General features: G+C 48.4%; 2 protein-coding genes across 7 annotated transcripts; one reads left to right on the forward strand and one right to left on the reverse strand.

Moving 5' to 3' along the window:
* Nucleotides 1-1,885: 1,885 nt before the first annotated feature.
* Nucleotides 1,886-3,428, forward strand: LOC134031700 (C-type lectin lectoxin-Enh4-like). Its single transcript, XM_062475403.1, has 3 exons — nucleotides 1,886-2,213; nucleotides 2,698-2,810; nucleotides 3,065-3,428. The coding sequence occupies exons 1-3, from the start codon at nucleotides 1,886-1,888 to the stop codon at nucleotides 3,185-3,187; spliced, it is 564 nt and encodes a 187-aa protein (XP_062331387.1). The 3' UTR covers nucleotides 3,188-3,428.
* Nucleotides 3,429-5,614: 2,186 nt separating this feature from the next.
* On the reverse strand, nucleotides 5,615-23,653 carry LOC134030835 (carnitine O-palmitoyltransferase 1, liver isoform-like). Of its 6 annotated transcripts, none has more exons than XM_062474200.1 (20): nucleotides 23,466-23,653; nucleotides 18,350-18,492; nucleotides 17,029-17,168; nucleotides 16,463-16,637; nucleotides 16,200-16,301; nucleotides 15,463-15,600; nucleotides 14,934-15,011; nucleotides 14,166-14,273; nucleotides 13,323-13,410; nucleotides 12,123-12,318; nucleotides 11,713-11,901; nucleotides 10,880-10,985; nucleotides 10,645-10,761; nucleotides 10,232-10,396; nucleotides 9,947-10,075; nucleotides 9,581-9,736; nucleotides 7,649-7,762; nucleotides 7,461-7,553; nucleotides 6,839-7,164; nucleotides 5,615-6,666 (listed from the first exon to the last, which is right to left on the reverse strand). In XM_062474200.1, the coding sequence occupies exons 2-19, from the start codon at nucleotides 18,488-18,490 to the stop codon at nucleotides 6,943-6,945; spliced, it is 2,457 nt and encodes an 818-aa protein (XP_062330184.1). In that variant the 5' UTR covers nucleotides 18,491-18,492; nucleotides 23,466-23,653; the 3' UTR covers nucleotides 5,615-6,666; nucleotides 6,839-6,942. The 6 variants fall into 6 exon arrangements, with proteins under 6 accessions (XP_062330184.1, XP_062330183.1, XP_062330181.1 ...); XM_062474199.1 differs by lacking the exon at nucleotides 23,466-23,653 and adding an exon at nucleotides 21,884-22,099; XM_062474197.1 differs by lacking the exons at nucleotides 13,323-13,410; nucleotides 23,466-23,653 and adding exons at nucleotides 12,766-12,850; nucleotides 18,598-18,763.
* Between the last annotated feature and the right edge of the window lie 260 nt (nucleotides 23,654-23,913).

The following is a 23,913-nucleotide window of genomic DNA, read 5'->3' on the forward strand; positions in this document are numbered from 1 at the left end:
TGTGATTGCTTATTATTAAGTACTTTAGAAGTTATAGCTTTTTATCTTTCATGTGTAATTATATGCCCTTTGTTATTCGACAGTCAGAAAACATAAGCTATCTAAAAAAAATCTCAACAAACAACAAACTTAACATCAAAGTCTATAAATAAAGTATCCTTAAATCCTGTGATACGTTAATATATAGTCTGATGACTGAGAAAAGGCTAAAGACGCACTTGTTCCGGGAGTACAACGGTACTTAGGAATGATTTGCTGGACCTGATGTTAGTTTCTTCCAGGGAAACAATGACTCTTATTGAGGCTCTTGTTGGTTAGTTGTAACTGATTTAACTTCTTGTACTCGCTGTGAATTATATTATTGTTGCTTGCTTTCCTACAGATACACTCTTGCACTTTTGAGGTTCATGTTGTTTAATTGTAATTTGCTATCTACATGCTCTTATGTTTCTTCATATTGGCACTTATTTGCTTTTCACAATGTATGTTTCATGTTTTGGCTGCCCACAATATTTTTGGGGCTATCTCGTTGTTTATGACCTATGCTCTTTGGTAAAGCTCTCTCTTGGAAGTCGCTTTAGATAAAAGCATCTGCTAACTGAATAAATGTAAAAGGATGTCAATTTCTTTGCTTCTGGAGGTAAATGTGTAACTTATTGATTAGGAATTTGGTTAGGATTATAATATCAAATGTTGACACTGAGCAAAAATGATTTGCATGGTTCTCTAGAAATAGCATGAGGTTCATGAACAACGCCATCCATCCCAGTCTGCTGTGAACATCACCACGCTCACGTCTCTCCTCAGGTAAGGTGCATTTAAGGAGACTTATTGTCACCTGTACATTCCTCACATATCTGCTCCTTTCTCATAGTATAGGTCTTAGATGTATTGTGTTCCCGAAAGCTTTGTTAGAATTAATATCGGTATTGAATTAACTTAGTCAAACACAATAATTCCATTCATAATATATTTGTATCAGTTCAGTCATTTTGTATGTATGAATCTTCAGCAATTATTAAGTTAGAATTGTGTTTCATATGTGTGTTTGGGTATACAGTATTTAACTAATTGTGTGTGTTTCCTAGGTGTGTGCGTGTATATATGTGTGTGTGTGTGTAGATCAGAGCCATGCAGTGCAGAGTCTCATCTGTTGCCCTGCTCCTTGGTAAGAGTCTTTCAAGTCATCAGTCTAGTCAACACACTTCCTACAACCTTCCAGCCTCTCCAGCTCAGGACAAACTCAGTAATGAGATGATTATGTGTTTGCAGAGTTCTGGGTGCTCTCTGCCTGTGCACTCCATCAGTATCATCAGGTCGATCAAAGTATGGATTGGACTGATGCCCAGACCCACTGTAGAAAACACCATGTTGACCTGGCGACCGTAGACAGCATGGAGGACATGCAGGGCCTGATAGACCAGATTAAGTCCACTGGACAGTGGGTTTGGATAGGACTGACTAGAAACAGGAGTGTCAGCAGCTGGAAGTGGTCTCTTTCAGGCAGTCAGTTCTACAGAGAAGGAGAAACTGAGTACAGGAACTGGGCCCAGCCAGAGCCAATCACAGGCCAGCCCTGCGCTGCACTGGTCAGCAATGAAACAGGAGTATGGAGAGACTATGCATGTACAAATACTTACTCTTTTGTTTGTTTTAATAATGGTGAGTTCGAATTTTCTATTCATAACAACACATCTTTCAGTTATTAGATGCATGTTTGCTTGCCATGGCCTTCTGGAGGAAATAACTGATGCAGAAAAACACTTTTGTTTTAAAGGTGGAGGGTTGATATTTTTTCATGAGAAAATATCTTGGTAACATTTTTAAATACATGACTGAATAATATTGATGCTGGATACTCCTAGGTAATGATCCTGGCAAACCAATGTACATCCTAGTTCTAGGACCAAGAACTTGGAGAAAAGCTCAGATCTACTGCAGACAGAGTTACACAGACCTGGCCAGCATCAGGAACCAGGCTGAAAACATTGAGATACAGAAATTTGTTCTGGGAGAGAAATCATCTGCCATCGTCTGGATCGGTCTGTTCAAAGACGACTGGAAGTGGTCAGACCAGTCTACCTCCTCCTTCAGATCCTGGGAAATTGGCGAACCACGTGATGACGATGACTGTGTCTTCACACATCCATATTTTTCATGGCAGTGGTTTTCTCACAATTGTTCTTCATCCAGATATGTTATTTGCCACGATGGTGAGTGAGACTTGGCAGCTGCCAGTGTGGTTTGAACGTGTCAGTGGTGTATTCTAGGTGATGAGCAGGCCTATACTAACAAGGGTTTCCTGTATGTCCTCTATTAAAGAGCAGTGATACATGGTGGGGGACTTGGCAGAGTGACAGTGTGCCCTCTACTTCAGACCACACCACTGAAATGGGGGTTTCACTACAGCATGAAAGCTTGCAGGGTGTTTGTAGGAGATAACATGTAGTTAATAAACCTGCTCACCAGATAGGATGGAATAGTAAATTATCACACAACAACAAACTTTATCAAATTAAAAATAAATACAATTAATTGTGTTTGTGCAGAAAAGCATTACAAGGAGCACTGACTCATGTAGAAGGAATCTTGTCAACCCTGCGTTACATGTCACTCTGTATTTACTAGTGTAATCCTGAATAATGTACTGTAATGTCCAACTGTGTTATAACGGCTACTTCCTCATTTGTACTTCAGGCTGCATTCCTACAACTCCTGCTAAGGTGAAGCTGGTGGGGAGAGTGGAACTGGTTCCTAATTCACCTTCAGACTTAGAGGATCCTGCCATGTTGGACTCCATCTTGCAGCAAGTGAGTGTCTCAGTGTGAGGGAAGGCAGTCCTCTGACTGTACATGATGTGTAGTCAAAGTCTCAGTCATTACAGACAACCAGCAGTTACACCCAAGAACGATGTAAGGATTGTTATTGCAGTAAGAATACCCTTTACAGATGTAACTGACAGTGACAGGTTGGTGTAACACACATACTGATCCAAGACTAGTTCAGTGTTCTACAATACACCCCATAATGTGGTGTAACCATGACAGTGTGACTGTGCCCCCAGATGAAGGCAGCTGGGAGGATCCCAGAGCACAGCACGCTGAGATGGAAGAAGCAGAAGGATGGGAAGGTTTTCCACAAGAAGGAGGAGGAGGAGGAGGGAGGAAGAGGAGACACGTGTCATTAACAAGTCACAGCTACTAAATGTTGTTAACTGTCTCTTGTATCTCTGACAGTGTCGATGATGTCAATGACATTTCTGTAACTAGCACATGACGTCCTTATCACTTCATACAGTTTATCTTTTCTTATTAATCAGGTGGTGGGGTAACATGAAATGAAGTAAAGCCTACTGATCTTGTAGCCTTGTCTTATCATATATATATAACAGATACAGCTACATGTTTCAATACCTTGTAATCAATCATGATTATGATTGATTACAAGTTGTAAGATGTGCTGTATCTCTGTGTAAAATGTCTAAGATTGTGCTACAAAAAGGTTTGAGTATTTTATCATTTAAATTGTGATTGCTTATTATTAAGTACTTTAGAAGTTAGAGCTTTTTATCTTTCATGTGTAATTATATCCCCTTTGTTATTCGACAGTCAGAAAACATAAGCTATCTAAAAAAAATCTCAACAAACAACAAACTTAACATCAAAGTCTATAAATAAAGTATCCTTAAATCCTGTGATACGTTAATATATAGTCTGATGACTGAGAAAAGGCTAAAGACGCACTTGTTCCGGGAGTACAACGGTACTTAGGAATGATTTGCTGGACCTGATGTTAGTTTCTTCCAGGGAAACAATGACTCTTATTGAGGGACTTGTTGCTCTTGTTGGTTAGTTGTAACTGATTTAACTTCTTGTACTCGCTGTGAATTATATTATTGTTGCTTGCTTTCCTACAGATACACTCTTGCACTTTTGAGGTTCATGTTGTTTAATTGTAATTTGCTATCTACATGCTCTTATGTTTCTTCATATTGGCACTTATATGCTTTTCACAATGTATGTTTCATGTTTTGGCTGCCCACAATGTTTTTGGGGCTATCTCGTTGTTTATGACCTATGCTCTTTGGTAAAGCTCTCTCTTGGAAGTCGCTTTAAATAAAAGCATCTGCTAACTGAATAAATGTAAAAGGATGTCAATTTCTTTGCTTCTGGAGGTAAATGTGTAACTTATTGATTAGGAATTTGGTTAGGATTATAATATCAAATGTTGACACTGAACAAAAATTATTTGCATGGTTCTCTAGAAATAGCATGAGGTTCATGAACAACGCCATCCATCCCAGTCTGCTGTGAACATCACCACGCTCACGTCTCTCCTCAGGTAAGGTGCATTTAAGGACACTTATTGTCACCTGTACATTCCTCACATATCTGCTCCTTTCTCATAGTATAGGTCTTAGATGTATTGTGTTCCCAAAAGTTTTGTTAGAATAAATATCGGTAGAGGATCCTGCCATGTTGGACTCCATCTTGCAGCAAGTGAGTGTCTCAGTGTGAGGGAAGGCAGTCCTCTGACTGTACATGATGTGTAGTCAAAGTCTCAGTCATTACAGACAACCAGCAGTTACACCCTAGAACGATGTAAGGATTGTTATTGCAGTAAGAATACCCTTTACAGATGTAGCTGACAGTGACAGGTTGGTGTAACACACATACTGATCCAAGACTAGTTCAGCGTTCTACAACACATCCCATAATGTGGTGTAACCATGACAGTGTGACTGTGCCCCCAGATGAAGGCAGCTGGGAGGATCCCAGAGCACAGCACGCTGAGATGGAAGAAGCAGAAGGATGGGAAGGTTTTCCACAAGAAGGAGGAGGAGGGAGGAAGAGGAGACACGTGTCATTAACAAGTCACAGCTACTAAATGTTGTTAACTGTCTCTTGTATCTCTGACAGTACTGATGTTGATGACATTTAACTATTAGATTAATTCCTTATCACTTCATACCATATAATTTGTTATTAAATCAGGTGGTGGTGTAACATTTAAAACTTTTTTTCAGAAATAATTCTTCAACCTTTCAAAACATTTTTTCAAAAATATTTTTAAGCTTGGCCATGGCAGCTCAACCATCTTGAAGCAGGCGAGCTAAACTGTAGCTTTGTATTTGTGGTTTTGGTATTTCTTGTTTTCATTACAATGGGAACTCTTGTTTTCTGAAGTTTTTCCATGTTGGTTGACAGAAGATTTCTGGAACGTAAGCTAATAGCCAAGGAAACTATGACTCAGGATAGTTTTGACTTTTTATTGAAACAAAAATATTTTAGTTTTTGTGTTGTTTCACGCAAAAAAATGCAGATGCTAAAAACGTGCTGGTCAGAAGAACAAACTAAAATAATTGTCAAGTGGGGTGAAAACAGTTGCCATAGTAACAGTCGCCATAGTAACTGGCCATTCACCCATTAGGTTATTATAGGAAGGATTTAATTAACATGTCGTTTTACATAATATAATAATTTGTTTTGTAGAAAATCGCTACTTAAGAAATCTAAGGTCATCCACTGTATACAGCAAGGAACGTCTGGGGTCAGCAGGCCAGGAGGGAATCGCCCTCTCAGCCGCCTACAGCATCTGCAGCCTCATCACACAGCACTCTAAACCATCCCGTTCAAAATGTTAAAATATCAGCTTGCATCGTTTCCATAACACAGAAGTAACATAACTGGGACACGAAGCACAGTCATGACCTGACAGAAATGTGCGGTTTGTAGTGAAGAGGTTCAGTAAGTCCTCAACACAGGACTCAAGAATTTCAAAAACAGAATATGAAGAGCTATATAAAAGATTCATTGAAATAACATTTATAGGCATTTTTAATTCACTGATTTGTTTATCTATGTATTCATAACACAAGTTTATAGTTGAACAAGCAGGTTCTCTAGTGGGCTCCATTAGCAGTGCAGTCACCCCCCTAACAACATGAAGTCTGGGTGCTCCAGTCTTCCCTGTGCAGTCACCCTAACAACATGAACAACCCTAACATTCTCCACAACAAATAACACCACAGTACAATCATGTGATTAAGAGGTCAACATCAATATTAAAGACCTTGGGAGCTTCAAGGTTGAGAAGTACGTGTTTTATAGTTGCTGACAAGACGGAGTAATGGAGTAAGGAGATTGACTTGCTTGTTGATCACAGTGGAACATGCGTCGCCTTGGTAACTATTGTTTCTAATCACTGCTGTGGGGAGTGTTCCGGAGAGGGTCACCTGATTCCCCCTCAGATAACTTTCCCCAAATATTTTTTACAAGCTGGGGTAATGGGCATCAAGTCATCATTATGAAAATAGGAATGGTAAATATAGTTTGATGGCAGATTATCAATCCCTCCCAAAGGGTCGGTTGTTATGATGAGAAACTGGCCACTGAAATCAAGTCAAGTTTGAAAGTATAGGCGATAGTACAGAGTCGTACATGGCACATTTAGAGATATAACTGTATATCTGTACATACATACAACAAAATCCTTCTTTAAAGATCCTATATTAAAACAATCCATTAAACGTTGAATCCAATATTGACCCTTTTTTTCATCAAATGTGTTATCTGATGGACAGAGGACAGTGTCTGCTCCAACAGTAACAAACATCTACACTTTCAAACTAAATTACCTTTAAAACCTCATTATGCCATCCAGACCCTCCTCCACCTGACACACACACACACACACACACACACACACACACACACACACACACACACACACACACACACACACACACACACACACACACACACACACACACACACACACACACACACACACACACACACACACACACACACACACACACACACACACACACACACACACACACACACACACACACACACACACACACACACACACACACACACACAACCACGCTGGACTTCCTGCTTCCCTCTGCTCGTCCCTCTTCTTCCTGGTTCTCCTCTACAGCTCCTTCTTGGCCTGGCCCGGCCTGTCCTCGTGCTGGCTCCTCCCCTCCCTGTCCTCGTGCTGGCTCCTCCCCTCCCTGTCCTCGTGCTGGCTCCTCCCCTCCCTGGCCTCGTGCTGGCTCCTCCCAGTTCTAGAAGGTTCTCTTTGGTCTGGGGACAGCAGCTGCAGCAGGTCCATCAGGGCTTGTTTGATCTGAGCTCCAAACTTGTGAGAGTCCTGATGGAAAGGAACACACACACACACACACACACACACTGAACAGTCTGGAACTAAACACTGTCTCGTTAAGTTCATAACAGACCTCTTCAAGAGTATTCTTAGGTATGCACAGTGTCTGTGTGTGTGTCTACTCACAGTCTGAGTGTGTGTGTGTCTACTCACAGTCTGAGTGTGTGTGTGTGTGTGTGTGTGTGTGTGTCTACTCACAGTCTGAGTGTGTGGGTGTGTGTGTGGGTGTGTGTGTCCACTCACAGTCTGAGTGTGTGGGTGTGTGGGTGTGTGTGTGTACTCACAGTCTGAGGGCAGGAGTGCTTGCAGGAGATGTGGAAGTTGATCATGCTCTCTCCCACGATGATGTAAGACACGCCGTAGCCATCATCTGCCACCTGGAGAGGGGAGCACGTCGTCATGACTACACAGGTGGGGCTTCATGGTTGTCATGACTACACAGACAGGGGTCCGAGGGCAGGCTGGTACTGACCGGGCCGAAGCCGCCTCCACAGGAGATGTACTCTGGATGGTTGACCATGTCGAACAGCTCCACCTGCTGGACGGGAGTCTGGCTGGTGGACAGACGCCATGGCTCTGACAGCACCTGAAACAGACACGGACACAGGAGAGAGGAGAGGACAGAGGAGAGGTGAGGAGAGGTTAGGACAGAGGAGAGGTGAGGAGAGGTTAGGACAGAGGAGAGGTGAGGAGAGGTTAGGACAGAGGAGAGGTGAGGAGAGGTTAGGACAGAGGAGAGGTGAGGAGAGGTTAGGACAGAGGAGAGGTGAGAGGAGGACAGAGGAGAGGTGAGGACAGAGGAGAGGTGAGGAGAGGTTAGGACAGAGGAGAGGTGAGGTTAGGACAGAGGAGAGGTGAGAGGAGAGAGGAGAGGTGAGGACAGAGGAGAGGTGAGGAGAGGTGAGGTTAGGACAGAGGAGAGGTGAGGACAGAGGAGATGAGAGGTTAGGAGAGGTTAGGACAGAGGAGAGGAGAGGTGAGGACAGAGGAGAGGTTAGGATGAGACAGAGGAGAGGTTGGGACAGAGGAGAGGTTGGGATGGGTGAGGTTGGGACAGAGGAGAGGTTAGGATGGGTGAGGTTGGGACAGAGGAGAGGTTGGGATGGGTGAGGTTGGGACAGAGGAGAGGTTAGGATGGGTGAGGTTGGGACAGAGGAGAGGTTGGGATGGGTGAGGTTGGGACAGAGGAGAGGTTAGGATGGGTGAGGTTGGGACAGAGGAGAGGTTAGGATGGGAGAGGTTGGGACAGAGGAGAGGTTAGGATGGGAGAGGTTGGGACAGAGGAGAGGTTAGGATGGGTGAGGTTGGGACAGAGGAGAGGTTAGGATGGGTGAGGTTGGGACAGAGGAGAGGTTAGGATGGGTGAGGTTGGGACAGAGGAGAGGTTAGGATGGGTGAGGTTGGGACAGAGGAGAGGTTAGGATGGGTGAGGTTGGGACAGAGGAGAGGTTAGGATGGGTGAGGTTGGGACAGAGGAGAGGTTAGGATGGGTGAGGTTGGGACAGAGGAGAGGTTAGGATGGGTGAGGTTGGGACAGAGGAGAGGTTAGGATGGGTGAGGTTGGGACAGAGGAGAGGTTAGGATGGGTGAGGTTGGGACAGAGGAGAGGTTAGGATGGGTGAGGTTGGGGCAGAGGAGAGGTTAGGATGGGTGAGGTTGGGACAGAGGAGAGGTTAGGATGGGTGAGGTTGGGACAGAGGAGAGGTTAGGATGGGTGAGGTTGGGACAGAGGAGAGGTTAGGATGGGTGAGGTTGGGACAGAGGAGAGGTTGGGATGGGTGAGGTTGGGGCAGAGGAGAGGTTAGGATGGGTGAGGTTGGGGCAGAGGAGAGGTTAGGATGGGTGAGGTTGGGGCAGAGGAGAGGTTAGGATGGGTGAGGTTGGGGCAGAGGAGAGGTTAGGATGGGTGAGGTTGGGACAGAGGAGAGGTTAGGATGGGTGAGGTTGGGGCAGAGGAGAGGTTAGGATGGGTGAGGTTGGGACAGAGGAGAGGTTAGGATGGGTGAGGTTGGGACAGAGGAGAGGTTGGGATGGGTGAGGTTGGGGCAGAGGAGAGGTTGGGATGGGTGAGGTTGGGGCAGAGGAGAGGTTAGGATGGGTGAGGTTGGGGCAGAGGAGAGGTTAGGATGGGTGAGGTTGGGACAGAGGAGAGGTTAGGATGGGTGAGGTTGGGACAGAGGAGAGGTTAGGATGGGTGAGGTTGGGACAGAGGAGAGGTTGGGATGGGTGAGGTTGGGGCAGAGGAGAGGTTAGGATGGGTGAGGTTGGGGCAGAGGAGAGGTTAGGATGGGTGAGGTTGGGGCAGAGGAGAGGTTAGGATGGGTGAGGTTGGGGCAGAGGAGAGGTTAGGATGGGTGAGGTTGGGACAGAGGAGAGGTTAGGATGGGTGAGGTTGGGGCCGCACCTGGTTGAGGAAGGGAGAGTCCAACCCCAGGTACTTGGAGACCACATAGAGGCAGAAGAGGTGGCGGTCGATGCCGGCGCCCGTCATGGCCAGGCGGTACAGGTTCTGGTGCTTCTCTGCTGCCGCACGGAGCAGCCTCCTGCACACCTCCGCCCCCTGGTGGAAAAGGACGAGAAGGAGAGAGGAAGAAGAGGAGAGAAAGAGGAAGGAGATAGGAGAGGAGAGCAAGAGGGCAAGAAGTTCTGATGTGACTTCCAGTTTCCAGCAGGGTGTATTAAGTTTCATATAAAGGGAGGAATTTGTGTCTAAATAAAAGTGATGATTAACATGAACCTATGAAGAGTAGGGTTGTTTGTTTAAGTGTACCTCTCCTCCCTCCAGCGCCTTGACGAAGGCACAGCCCTCGCTGGAGCAGGAGCGCACCGTCTCTGTGCGGCCCTCCCTGAAGAGACGGGTCATGGACGCCTCGTAGGTCAGACAGAACATCCCCCGATCCTGGGAGGGAGGGAAGAGGTGGGGGAGGGGGAAAGTAATGACATGATGATATGAGGTTATTTTAGTTCCAAGACTAGTATTGTTATGGTTATAGATCAGTGCAAAATGTCATACGACAACACTGAAACATGTGATATGGTGTGTGTGAGTATGCACCCTGTAGTAGGCCAGCTGCAGAGCAAGCTGGATGAAGGCGTCGGGGCTGATCCTGCACTTCTTCATCCTGCCCTTCCCAAACTCCTGGTAGGAGAACACATGGAAGTCCACGTCATCAGCCAGGGCCTGTGCCACCTCCAGAGACCTGCTCACCTGCTCCTGGCACTGGGACACACACACACACACTCAGTACAGCAGCCAAGAAGAGGTAGAGACAGCCAGACAGGCAGACAGGCAGACAGCTAGACAGGGAGACAGAGAGACAGGCAGACAGCTAGACAGGGAGACAGAGAGACAGGCAGACAGCTAGACAGGGAGACAGAGACAGGCAGACAGCTAGACAGGGAGACAGAGACAGGCAGACAGCTAGAGAGGGAGACAGAGACAGGCAGACAGCTAGACAGGCAGCTGACCTGTGTGGAGATGTCCCAGGTGAGTCTCTGGGGAGGGGGTATAGACTGGTCCACTTCTCCTTTACAATGGCCCTCCTCGTTGTAGCCCAGCTGGAAACTGTCTGTGGCCAGTGCATACTGGACACACACACACAGTCACGTACACTGAGGGCCATGACTATGCCTTAAAGGACCAATAGCAGGCCTGTATGGTGGTGTTCTGGCATGTTTGGGCCAATCCCAGCAGGGGTCTTACCTCCCACAGGTGTGCGACCACGGGGGCGTCGGCCCAGGAGTGCTCCGCGTTCAGCCCGTTCTTCCCGTTCTTGTAGATCACCACGGAGAACGACTTGTCAAACCACCTGGCAGGAACCACGGCAGCCACAGATCAGTAACCACAGCAACAACAACCTCATTAGCATTAACAACCTCATCAGCATCAACAACATCAACATGATCAGCATCAACAACTACAAATGTAACTTTTCTGAAAGCCTTCTGATGGTATTGACTGTTGGGTAGAGAAGGCATCTGCTAACTAGCGAGCTAGCTTAAACCACCACAGTTAAACCCACTAGAGCCCGACCGATAAAGGATTTTGAAGGCCGATATCGTTACAAATATCTGGTGATTTAAAAATCCGATTTATCGTCCGATATATATATATAAAAAAAAAAAAAAAAAATGCAGAAAAGAGTAACAAAACATAAACAGATTTCCCTAACACTGCCCGACTCTTACTGGATCAGCTGGTTGTAGGGTTTGTCACGTTCTAAACCTGAGTGTTGCCAACAGGGTCGTTGTAGAGTACCCTCTGGTGGACAAACTATGCAACGCCAACACTCATAACATGGTTGAAGGGTGTTTTGTCATTCGTTTCATTAAAAATGCCGATACCGATAGTTTTGAAAATGCCTAATATCGGCCCGCCAATACATTCGGCCCGCCGACAAATTGGTCGGGCTCTAAAACCCACCTTTACAGATACGCATAACGCTAGTGGCTAGCTAGCCTGGGGCGTCACATAAGCAGCTCCACAAGTTGTGGCAGCTGTTAGAATCCCCCTCAGACTAAGAGCCTCCAGCTCACCTGTCGTAACACTTCCCGTGGAGGAGAGATTTGGCGTAACGGTCCAGACTGGCGCCCGGGTCTTCTCCCATCATGCCTTGCTCCTCGTCGTCCAGCGTGACGAAGAACGCCGCCTTCTCGATGCAGTCCAGCGAGCGCTTGTTCACCCCTGAGCTGAAGAACTGCTTCCTGGCTTTGGCCCAGGGGATTCTGGGAAGGTGAACACAACAGGAGCGGTTTGGGTTAGGTACTGAGGATGGAAGATACGCAGGATACAGAGGTGCTGCCCTAGCCAGCACACAGCAAGGTGCTGCCCTAGCCAGCAGCACACAGCATAGACACATGAATGGATGGACTGACATGAGGTGTATAGGAGGATCAGGTGTATAGATGGGTGGATAGCTTGTCCCCAGAGGCGTGTCCAGGCTCACCTGTCCCCGGCGGTCAGAGCCCCCAACTTGTCCTCGCCGGGCGAGGGGGCTGAGGGGTCGTCAAGGATACGCTGCACCTGTGACTCCACCTCCCGCGGTGAGAGCAGCCGCCCGGAGCAGTACATCCACAAGCGGAAGTAGCGCCCCCGGTGGTACACCACCACATAGTCACTGTCCTGCCAGTGCTGCACCGTGTCTGTGGGAAGGGGGAGGAGGGGTGAGAGAGGGAGACAGAGGGGGAGACAGAGGGGGAGAGAGAGAGAGACAGAGGGGGAGAGAGAGAGAGACAGAGGGGGAGAGAGAGAGAGACAGAGGGGGAGAGAGAGAGAGAGAGAGAGAGAGAGAGAGAGAGAGAGAGAGAGAGAGAGAGAGAGTATGGATTTACATGACAGTCATCAGGGTAGGGGGCAGGATCAGGTCACCATGACAACACACAGGAAAAAGGTGGAGAACAACACAGTCACAGGGGCCGGGGGGGGGGGGGGGGGGGGCCTGGAGGGCGGGGGCCTGGAGGGCAGGGGCCTGGAGGGCGGGGGCCTGGAGGGCAGGGGCCTGGAGGGCAGGGGCCTGGAGGGCGGGGGCCTGGAGGGCGGGGGCCTGGAGGGCGGGGGCCTGGAGGGCGGGGGCCTGGTGGTCAGACTACCTGTTACGGTTCCTGGGAGCCGACAAGAGGAGAACATCCGCTCAAACTGATAAGAGCAGCAGGGCACCGCAGACCTCAACAACCACTAACACCAAGACCAGGAACCAGCGCAGAACAAGACCAGGAACCAGCAGAGAAGAAGACCAGGCAAGGAACCAGCAGAGAACAAGACCAGAGGGGTGAGGAGGAGGAACGGAGGAAGAGAGGAGGAACAACAAAGGGAAAGGAGGAGGGATGGAGAGGGAGAACAACATGATAACAGGAACAGGGGGGAGGTTAAAGGGAAGGGATGAGGAAGGAAAAGGTGGAGCAAGGTGAAGAACAGAGTTAGATCCAACAGAGTTAGCAGCAGCATTCTTCCAGAGTACAGCCACAGACACACTGGACAGACAAGATGGACGACATGAGGAGATGACAGAGCTGTGTTCCCACGGCCGACATATCAGGACGACAAATGTGAATTACAAAACACCTGTGACAGGAGATCACATACAGACCAGACCACAGACCAGCCCCCTCCCTCCTCCTACAAGCTGTGTGTGTGTGTGTGTGATTACCAGTCTCCTCTCCAGGAGTGCGTGTGGTGTTGAACATCCTCTCACACTGAGCAGCACAGAGAGGAATGAACGTGCCTGGAACACGACTCTGGAGGAGGAGGAGAGAGGGAGGAGAGAGAGAGAGAGAGGGAGGAGGAGAAGGAGAGAGGGAGAGGAGGAGGAAGAAAGAGGGGGGGAGCAAGGATGAGGGGAGAGAGGGAGGATGGGAAGGAAGGGAGATGAGGTGGGATGAGAGCATGGACAGGTAATGGGAAATAACCAAACCAGAAAACAATCCAAAGGGGACAGAACAGTGATGGATGTTCACCTCACACATACAATAACACACACACACACACGTAACTTTAGGACACCAGGTGACACACACAAACAGCATATCAAGTAGAGCCCGACCGATATATATATATAGAGCGTCTGCTAACTAATGTTAGGGAAATCAGTTTGTTTTGTTATGCGTTTCTTTCTATATATATATATATATAGAAAATCGGCCGATATATCGGAATATCGTATTTTTAAATCACCAAATATTCGTATCGTATCGGCCATAAAAATCCTTTATCGGTCGGGCTCTAATATCAAGTGTAGCTGAGATGAGGTTTCTTTGTGTTTCTTTCTTTGACTAAACCACCAGAACAATGTTCAAACTGCACCTCTGATCTCTCTCCTGCTGTTCTGTCTATCAGGTCTGTCTGCATGTGTGGTTGAGTGCTGGGTGGAGGAGAGGTGGTGTGTGTGCTGGGTGGAGGAGAGGTAGTGTGTGTCCTGGGTGGAGGAGAGGTGGTGTGTGTGCTGGGTGGAGGAGAGGTGGGTGGGTGGCAGGCTCCGGGCAGCTGAACTCACAGGCTTGATCTCCTCCCGGTGTAGCTTCCTGTGGTACAGCAGGATGGCGTGGAGAGTGTTACCCGCGCGGGCTGCCTGGATGGGGGTGGGGGTCACAAACAGGAAGTCCTGAGAAGGGGGAGGAGGATGGAGTGAGGAGAGGGAGGGAGAAAGGGAAGGAGAGAGGGAGAAAGGGAGAGACGGGTGGAGGGAGGAAGAATGTATTATTAATGGATTTAATGGCATTCTTTCCGTAGCTGAAATGTCCCCAATGTCAAACCAATACAATCATGTTTAATGAGCCCAACCAGGTCAAAGGGTGTATGGAGGTGGAAGGGGAGAGCAGAGGAGAGGGAGATATGGGAGGGAGAGTGGGACCTGCTGTGAGGGACGAGCGCAGGGGGAACACAGGAACGTACCATGCCGTAGGAGCACAGGGGGAACACAGGAACGTACCATGCCGTAGGAGCACGGGGGGAACACAGGAACGTACCATGCCGTAGGAGCACGGGGGGAACACAGGAACGTACCATGCCGTAGGAGCACGGGGGAAACACAGGAACGTACCATGCCGTAGGAGCAAGGGGGGAACACAGGAACGTACCATGCCGTAGGAGCACGGGGGGAACACAGGAACGTACCATGCCGTAGGAGCATGGGGGGAACACAGGAACGTACCATGCCGTAGGAGCACGGGGGGAACACAGGAACGTACCATGCCGTAGGAGCACGGGGGGAACACAGGAACGTACCATGCCGTAGGAGCACGGGGGGAACACAGGAACGTACCATGCCGTAGTAGTTGCTGTTGACCATGATGGGACTCCGCCCCCTCAGGTAGATGTACTCCTCCCACCAGTCGCTCACCTGAGAAGACACGCACTGTCAGAGGGCTCACACACACTGTCACAGGACTCACACACACTGTCAGAGGATTTTCACAAGTTGTGAAAAAAACTTTTGAAAAATGTTGTACACATTGTCTATGTAGTGCAAAAAATACCAGGCAGGCACACCAAATAATAACACATTGACACATCAGGGGGAAAATCTCTGTAACCAAGAACACCATCCAATCAAGAATATAACGGACTGCGTAGATTCACCCCCCTCTGCTTAGACAGTTAGCCGTGATGAATCATTCAACACAACACCAGCAAGCAAGAAAGACTTGCATCATTGATGGGATTTTAAATTGGCTTCAGAAGGCAGAGCCATGTGTGTGTGGTTGGGGGGAGGGGGGTGTGTAGTGGGTGAAGGGTCTCCCTTCCATCCACCCCTCTCCCCTCCTCCACCCCTCTCCCCTCCGGGTGCTTACGTAGTTGGACGCCCAGAAGGTCTTCAGTTTGAGGTACCACTGCAGCCGGTTGGCCAGACTGCTCTCAAACTGGGCCGCCAGAGACACTATGCCCTCAAACTCCTCGTCGTTCATCAGAGGACGAGCTGACTCCAGATACTGGAGGGAAAAAAATGATGATGAGGGTCAGGGTGTGTGCGAGAGAGTGTGTGTGAGGTGACCAGGGTGTGTGTGTGGTGACCAGGGTGTGTGTGTGAGTGTGTGAGAGAGAGTGAGTGTGTGTGTGAGGTGACCAGGGTGTGTGTGTGGTGACCAGGGTGTGTGTGTGAGTGTGTGAGAGAGAGTGAGTGTGTGTGTGAGGTGACCAGGGTGTGTGTGTGGTGACCAGGGTGTGTGTGTGAGTGTGTGAGAGAGAGTGAGTGTGTGTGTGAGGTGACCAGGGTGTGTGTGTGGTGACCAGGGTGTGTGTGTGAGTGTGTGAGAGAGAGTGAGTGTGTGTGTGAGGTGACCAGGGTGTGTGTGTGGTGACCAGGGTGTGTGTGTGAGTGTGTGAGAGAGAGTGAGTGTGTGTGTGAGGTGACCAGGGTGTGTGTGAGGTGACCAGGGTGTGTGTGTGAGTGTGTGAGAGAGAGTGAGTGTGTGTGTGAGGTGACCAGGGTGTGTGTGTGGTGACCAGGGTGTGTGTGTGAGTGTGTGAGAGAGAGTGAGTGTGTGTGTGAGGTGACCAGGGTGTGTGTGAGGTGACCAGGGTGTCTCACCCTCTTCATGGTGTCCTTGACGGCAGGCAGGGGCAGGTTGGGCAGGGAACCCTGGTAGCTGTACAGCAGGGGCTGCCTACCTGAGAACATGCGCACCAGAGCCTGCGCACACACACACACACACACACACATACACACAGGTAAGGGGTGTATGTTTGTGAGTGTGTTTGTAGCAGTCCTGCATAACAATATCCTTCTGAAGAAATGGATGAGAGAATCTGTAGTATAAGTCTGTGTGTGTGTGTGTGTGTGTGTACACTGACCAGCCAGACTTTGGTGGTGATGGACATCTTGCCGTGCTGCTCGAACATCCAGCGGTGGTAGGAGAGAAGCTGCTTCAGGCAGAGCCTCATGGTGAAGATGAGAGCCAGCCACAGCAGGGTGCTGAACACCACCGCAGACACCACCACCTGACTCTGACTGCTCAGAGACTGGCTGCTGGGGGGAGGAGAGGGGGGAGAGGGGGAAGGAGAGAGGAAAAGAGACTTTTTCAGAAAGGTTCTAGAGAACTTTCTAGACTGTTACCGCACATACTCAAGGAAACCCAACTATTGCTAGCTTCTACAGTGTGTGTGTGTGTATGAGGTGTGTGTGTGTGTATGAGGTGTGTGTGTGTGTATGAGGTGTGTGTGTGTGTATGAGGTGTGTGTGTGTGTATGAGGTCTGTGTGTGTGTATGAGGTCTGTGTGTGTGTATGAGGTGTGTGTGTGTGTATGAGGTGTGTGTGTGTGTATGAGGTGTGTGTGTGTGTATGAGGTGTGTGTGTGTGTATGAGGTGTGTGTGTGTGTATGAGGTGTGTGTGTGTGTATGAGGTGTGTGTGTGTGTACCTGGCAGGCAGGTGCTCCTGTATCTTGGCGATGAGGCCCATGGAGGGGTCGGAGCGTGTGTACATGGTGGCCAGGATGGCGATGACCACGAACAGCCAGGAGGAGGGGCTGGCGGGGTAGACGCCCGTGATCACACTGTTCTGTCAGGGGGACAAGACAGGGGGGCAGTTCTATCATCACCACAGTCACCACAGTCACCACGGAACCTGGAGTGTGTTGGTGTGGTGAAGTGCGGCGTTGCTAGGGAGCTACTCTCATATTTCCTATCAGCTGCAGCTGACAGAGGAGGGTAGCACCGGAGGAACTAGAACAGGGAGGTTAGTGTGAGGTACATGTGTGTGTGAGGTACGTGTGTGTGTGAGTGTGAGGTACGTGTGTGTGTGTGTGTGAGGTACGTGAGTGTGAGGTACGTGTGTGTGTTTGTGAGGTACGTGCGTGTGAGGTACGTGTGTGTGTGTGTGTGAGGTACGTGCGTGTGAGGTACGTGTGTGCGTGTGAGGTACGTGCGTGTGTGTGTGAGGTACGTGCGTGTGAGGTACGTGTGTGTGTGTGTGAGGTACGTGCGTGTGAGGTACGTGTGTGTGTGTGTGAGGTACGTGCGTGTGAGGTACGTGTGTGTGTGTGAGGTACGTGCGTGTGAGGTACGTGTGTGTGAGGTACGTGCGTGTGAGGTATGTGTGTGTGTGTGTGTCAGGTACGTGCGTGTGAGGTACGTGTGTGTGTGTGTGAGGTACGCGTGTGTGAGGTACGTGCGTGTGTGTGTGAGGTACGTGCGTGTGAGGTATGTGTGTGTGTGTGAGGTACGTGCGTGTGTGAGGTACGTGCGTGTGAGGTACGTGTGTGTGTGTGTGTGAGGTACGTGTGTGTGTGTGGTATGTGTGTGTGTGAGTGAGGTACGTGCGTGTGAGGTACGTGTGTGTGAGGTACGTGTGTGAGGTACGTGCGTGTGAGGTACGCGTGTGAGGTACGCGTGTGTGGTACGTACGTGTGTGAGTGTGAGGTACGTGTGTGTGTGTGAGGCACGTGCGTGTGAAGTACGTGTGTGTGTGAGGTACGTGTGTGTGGTACGTGCGTGTGTGAGGTAGGAGTGTGAGGTACGTGTGTGTGGTACGTGCGTGTGTGAGGTAGGAGTGTGAGGTACGTGTGTGTGGTACGTGCGTGTGTGAGGTAGGAGTGTGAGGTACGTGTGTGTGGTACGTGCGTGTGTGAGGTAGGAGTGTGAGGTACGTGTGTGTGGTACGTGCGTGTGTGAGGTAGGAGTGTGAGGTACGTGTGTGTGGTACGTGCGTGTGTGAGGTAGGAGTGTGAGGTAAGCGTATACCTTGATGCGTATGAGCCTCTTCTTCCAGGAGCGCAGGCCTGACAGGTAGATCTGGGTGAGGGCCTGGTGGGACAGCTGCAGGTCGATGCCCTCGGGCGTCACCGTGAACTGGAACGCCACAGCCTGGTGAGCCTCCGCCATGGCTGCACACACACACACACAGATCAATATTGAGTTGAGGAGATGGAGGACATGGGAACAGGATAAAAGATTACAGGTTTGGTGGTCAAGAGACGGTCTGTATTTACCAAGCACAGTGCACAGTCCCCACATCTCAGCTATGCTAGCTGCTCAGTAAATACGTAACATCCAGTAAATACTTCAGTTCACACACCATGCTTCCGTCATGGGGCGTAAAAGTGGGCTGAACCGCAATGACTGATGGATGATTCCTCCAGTAGCAACACACTGTCTGCTTGATGGAGCGAAAGGATTGGTCCAATCAAGGTTGAGGGCCGCCGGAGCAGCCGCTGTCCAGGACAGGCTGGGTCCGTTAACACAGGATAGATTTTTTTGTCCCCATAACTAGGCTACCCATAACGCCTGGAGGGGAAGCCAGTGTCTATAGACACATCTGCTCATTACACATGCCATGTAGACACACACACACACCATCCCCTGACCTCAGAGTTGGCCTGGGAGAGTGTGAGATGGAGAGAGAGTGAGATGGAGAGAGAGTGATGGAGGAGAGAAAGACTGCAAGAGAGAGGAGAGAGAGAGAGAGAGAGAGAGAGGAGAGCAAACTCAAGAATTTCCTTGGGGATCAACAACTTGAATTTAATTCAGTTTCAGTAGTTGAAAGGGGAAAAGCAAAAGATAGGATAGAGAAAGAGACAGACAGAAAGAGAGACAACAAAGAGAAAGAGAGAGGCGAGTGGCAGATGAATGGTTGGCCCTGCCAAGGACTAACAGCAGTGGAGATCAGCAATGGTCACTACAGCCTGTCCTGGCTGCCAACACACACACACACACACCTTCTGTTCAGATGAGCACTGGCAGCACAGCATATCACTCACACGTACACACACACACACGCTGGCAAGACTGCTTGTTTCATCACTCATCCTGCTCAGATCCGGGCCTGATTCCTGCTGGACAGGTGTTAAACAAGGCCTAGTCCAGGATACAATCTTCCACTTCCGTGGCTATTTGTGTCCTGTGAGAGGCATAACAGGGATTCTGGATGCACTGACACTTGACAGAGATTCCCTTTGATCCTACTGATGTCTGAAGAGATTGCAGAACACCGGACCCACAAACCACTGCTGAGAAGATCTGCCTGAACACCCCAGCTGAGCTCTCAGTCTGCTCTCCTCATCTCCTCCTTCCTCTTCCTGCACAGACGGGTGGAAAACTACCAGGCCAAGAGGAGGGAGGAATGGGAGGTGGGCAGGGGAGAGGGGGGAAGGAGAGAGAGGAGCAGCAGGGAGAACAGAGGAATAGGAGGGCGTTTGAGACAGAGAGGGGAGGGAGGGAGAGGGTTTGGGGGAGAGAGGGGGTGGTATAGGACTAAACTGGGTGAAAGGTAGACGTCCCCTGACTATAGGGCCCCCTATGGCAAGCTGACAGCAGTCATGTTTGAACTCCTAGTCTGGTCAGCCAAGTCACACGCTTTGGTAGTGGGCTGGGCACTGTACTGGGCACTGTACTGGGCTAGGCACTGTACTGTACTGGGCTAGGCACTGTACTAAGCACTGTACTAGGCACTGTACTGTACTGGGCTAGGCACTGTACTGTACTAAGCACTGTACTGGGCACTGTACTGTACTGGGCTCTGTACTGGAGTGGGCCAGGCACTGTACTGGAGTGGGCCAGGCACTGTACTGGAGTGGGCTAGGCCCAGCGTTCTAGTACTGGGCTAGGACCAGCGTTCTAGTACTGGGCTAGGCCCAGCGTTCTAGTACTGGGCTAGGCCCAGCGTTCTAGTACTGGGCTAGATCAGCTCTACAAGTATGAGGAAGAATATGGTATGTCTTAGTTTATTGGGATGAACTGTCCCATTAAAATCAACCAAATGCACGCATGCACACACACACAGTTATGTTCACACTGAGCAATCTAGTGTTATCGTCCTTTATCTTAAGGTAGAGCTAAAAAAAACACTACCAAAATAGAATCGGTAATCATTGTCATTATGGTTTAGGCCTTTGCCTCACCGTAGCAACAGCAAGCGGTCCGTTTTTTTTATTTTTTATTATTGCCATCTGTCATAACATCAGAGGTACATTCAGGTAGAAGGAAAGAATAGCAACGATTCAAAAAGTCTTAGTTACCAGGTGGTGCTGTCAATGTTTGACTTGAATGGATAGCTCACACAACGCTTCCCAATGGGCGGAGAGTGACACTTATTTCTTACATTTCTTTGCAGAGGGATGGGGTTACTGATGGTGACATAACTGACCTACTGTCATATATGTGTTCAGTCCACTGTGCATTAGCTAGATAGATAAAGGCTTCTGGGTGAAAGAGCAAAGGGTCATTGAGTGGTATTTACCTAATATTCAATGACATACAATCTGCAAACGGTACATTATCTGCTGGAAGTAATGAGTAAGCGAATCTACTGATGTGGACCTGTGCACTGATCCATAGCGTACATAACCTATATAGCTACTCCGAAGTGGTAGACTAGTCAGCTTTCAAACAGCTAGAAGTATTATTTTCAAGCTAACATGAACTCCCTTATTGACTTGTGATGAAGACCAACAATGTAGCCTACTTCGCCAATGCCGCAAGTGTGAACACAATCGTACCAGGGGGAGTGAAAAAGTATACCAATTACTAAAAACGTCAACACGCTTTCGCTGAAGTTAGAGGAGACTAAGGCAGCGTTCGAGCCGTGCATCCTAGCAGCACTGGACCGTAACATACCGTAAGGAGCTTGGGTCGTGAACAGCTAGACTAGCGGTCCAAACTACTTGAATATTCCGCGACTAGTAGTCTACATATAAGGCCGGTTAGCGGTAGCATACTACTGGATGTAAAGTGCTGTTATCTTTCAACGGGCTGAATGGAGATGATACTAGTGAACTTAACTATGTTCGATATTGACGATAACGTTAGCTAGCACTATTGTGTTGCCAGACTAGAACGGGAGCTAGCTAGTCTAGTCAGTTTTAACATAGTAAAACAAGGTTCACAAGCTAGCGAGCTAGTTTCGAGGCTAACTGGCCATCTAGCTAGCTAGTCGGCTTGCATGTGGGCAAAAATGTCCGAGACCTAGACTTAATTGTACCGTTTTAACACGCTGATTGACTAGTAAGCACTAAGCATGTGGAATACGAACTCCTAACTTGATATTAGCTAGTACTGTAGTAGCTACAGTAGCGCCTAGTTTGATCATTTAGCTGGCCGGTGTTGTTCCATGTTTCCTGACTCGTCCTGTGTCTGCCAATTCTGTCAACGACACCTGGGGTAAGAATGAATTTGAGACGCAATCTCATCCAAGACCATTTCCAGCTGACCACTTTCTAATTGATCATGTGTGTCTAAGCAAACAATTAAACATTGAAATAATCCGTCTGGTCAACATACCTGGGTGGGAAAATAGGAAACAGAATATTCGAGTACTGTCAGCAGTCAACTGAAGCTAACTTCTGATGTCGATGAGACTTCTTCCGTCTCTAGCTGCAGGGACCGATCAACGTCTCTTCTCGTTTGCATGGAATGTTTGACGATAAACAGATGGTTAACCTCCAGACTGCGACCGTATCTATGAAACTCAAACCGATTGGCCCCCACCGACCCCCTGCTACAGGACCGCCCCTAGAAGTGAAGGGGCCATGATCGCGATAGCGAACATCACATAGCCTGGGCCAGCCACAGGGGCGTAGCCAGGACATTATTTCTGGGGGGGCCAGCTCTGGCCAGTCTTTTATTTGGGGTGGCACTTGATTGTCAAAAACGACTATTTTAAAACTCACACACTGCATCACTCAGAGCAGCAGTTTTCTAAAGGTATCCAGTGGTTAGCTGCTAGTCTCCATTGAAGCGCTGTCAGAATGCAGGTACTTTGGTTTGTGTCTTGCGCTGTTGATGGGGGCGTGGCCCAACATGTTGCGAATATGGGTCTTGTAGCATGTGACAAATGCCAATATAAGACGACTTTATAAAAAAAAATACTAATGCATTTTTTCAGCTTTACACCGTTTCTGTCCAGGAAGGTTTAAAAAAGGTGAGGCAAGGTGGCCATTCTCTGACCAATGGTGGCCGTGGCCCCCCCTGGCCACCACGTGGCTACGCCCCTGGCCAGCCATTCCCGACCTTTTCCACTTTGCCCACTTGCATAGCTCAAATATTTTTGCGGCCGCACATCTCATCCGCACATTCATTAACGTTTATCACACATGTTTAACACCACGGGAGCCAAACAGTTCGCTTTCTAAAGGTATTTGAGCAAAGACAAAGTGTCCATCAGCACCACAGTAGGCTAAGCACACATTGTAAAGACAGGTAGTCTAACCTGCGTAACTACCACGGCCAGGCCATATCTAGAACTTCCGGTAAAGTTAGAAACGTGACTTTTAATAACTAGAACAGGTTGTGTTAACCTTTAGGTATTGCTCTCTAACATTTACATTTTACATTTAGTCATTTAGCAGACACTCTTATCCAGAGCGACTTAAAGTAAGTAGGCTACAGGGACATTCCCCCGAGGCAAATAAGGTGAAGTGCCTTGTCCAAGGACACAACGTAATTGTTTTTGCACGGCCGGGAATTGAACTGGCAACCTTCAGATTACCAGCCCGATTCCCTAACCGCTCAGCCACCTGACTCCCTAGTCTTATTAACTCTTCACTCTGATTCCGCAGCTTTTTTTTCATCAACCGATAACAGGTAGCCCTCACGATCTCTCCCGTTTCCAGATTTTTGTTAGAAACTGAGGACATGTTACGTTACATTATCCATAGGGAACAAATATGACAGACCAATTATTTATGTGAGTTAACATTATCGATTAGCAAGCAAGCTGACAGATCATTGAGTACATTAGCCTATAATGTAGCAAAAAAATGTTAGCTAGCTAGCCTAGCTAACGTTACTGCTGAAATCCTAGATAGCTAGAGCTAGCCTAGCTAGCTAGCTACGTTTACTGAGTGAATTAGATAAACCTTACATTCGTAATTGTTGATTTAGCACTAAAAGTAAAATTTGAACCCCTTTTCCCTCTTGCTTGAAGGGCAGTAACATAGAATCCTTTGTAGGCCTACATCGTTGATTGCCATTTTGGGAAGATGACCCAAACTCCTTGAAAAATTGCATTTTGTGTTTGAGAATTTGCATAACTGGAAGTTGTTGACCTGGATTATGCAATATGCGGAAATGATGTGTGCATGGATTGAAGTGTGCATATGCAAATTCAGGCGGAAATGTCAGTTGCTCTTTCAAAATGTCATTTTAAAATTAGTACGAATTTTTATAATCATTTACCAACAGTATATATATATAAATAGCCTATGTATTCATTTTTCATACTTTGGTTTTTATTGGTTTGTCGGCACACCTGAATTATCCTAGCGGACCACAGGTTGGGAACCGCTGGCCTAGGAGATATTCCCCCGGGT

This window comes from Osmerus eperlanus, chromosome 12 (assembly GCF_963692335.1).
Source record: "Osmerus eperlanus chromosome 12, fOsmEpe2.1, whole genome shotgun sequence".
Lineage (NCBI taxonomy): Eukaryota > Metazoa > Chordata > Actinopteri > Osmeriformes > Osmeridae > Osmerus > Osmerus eperlanus.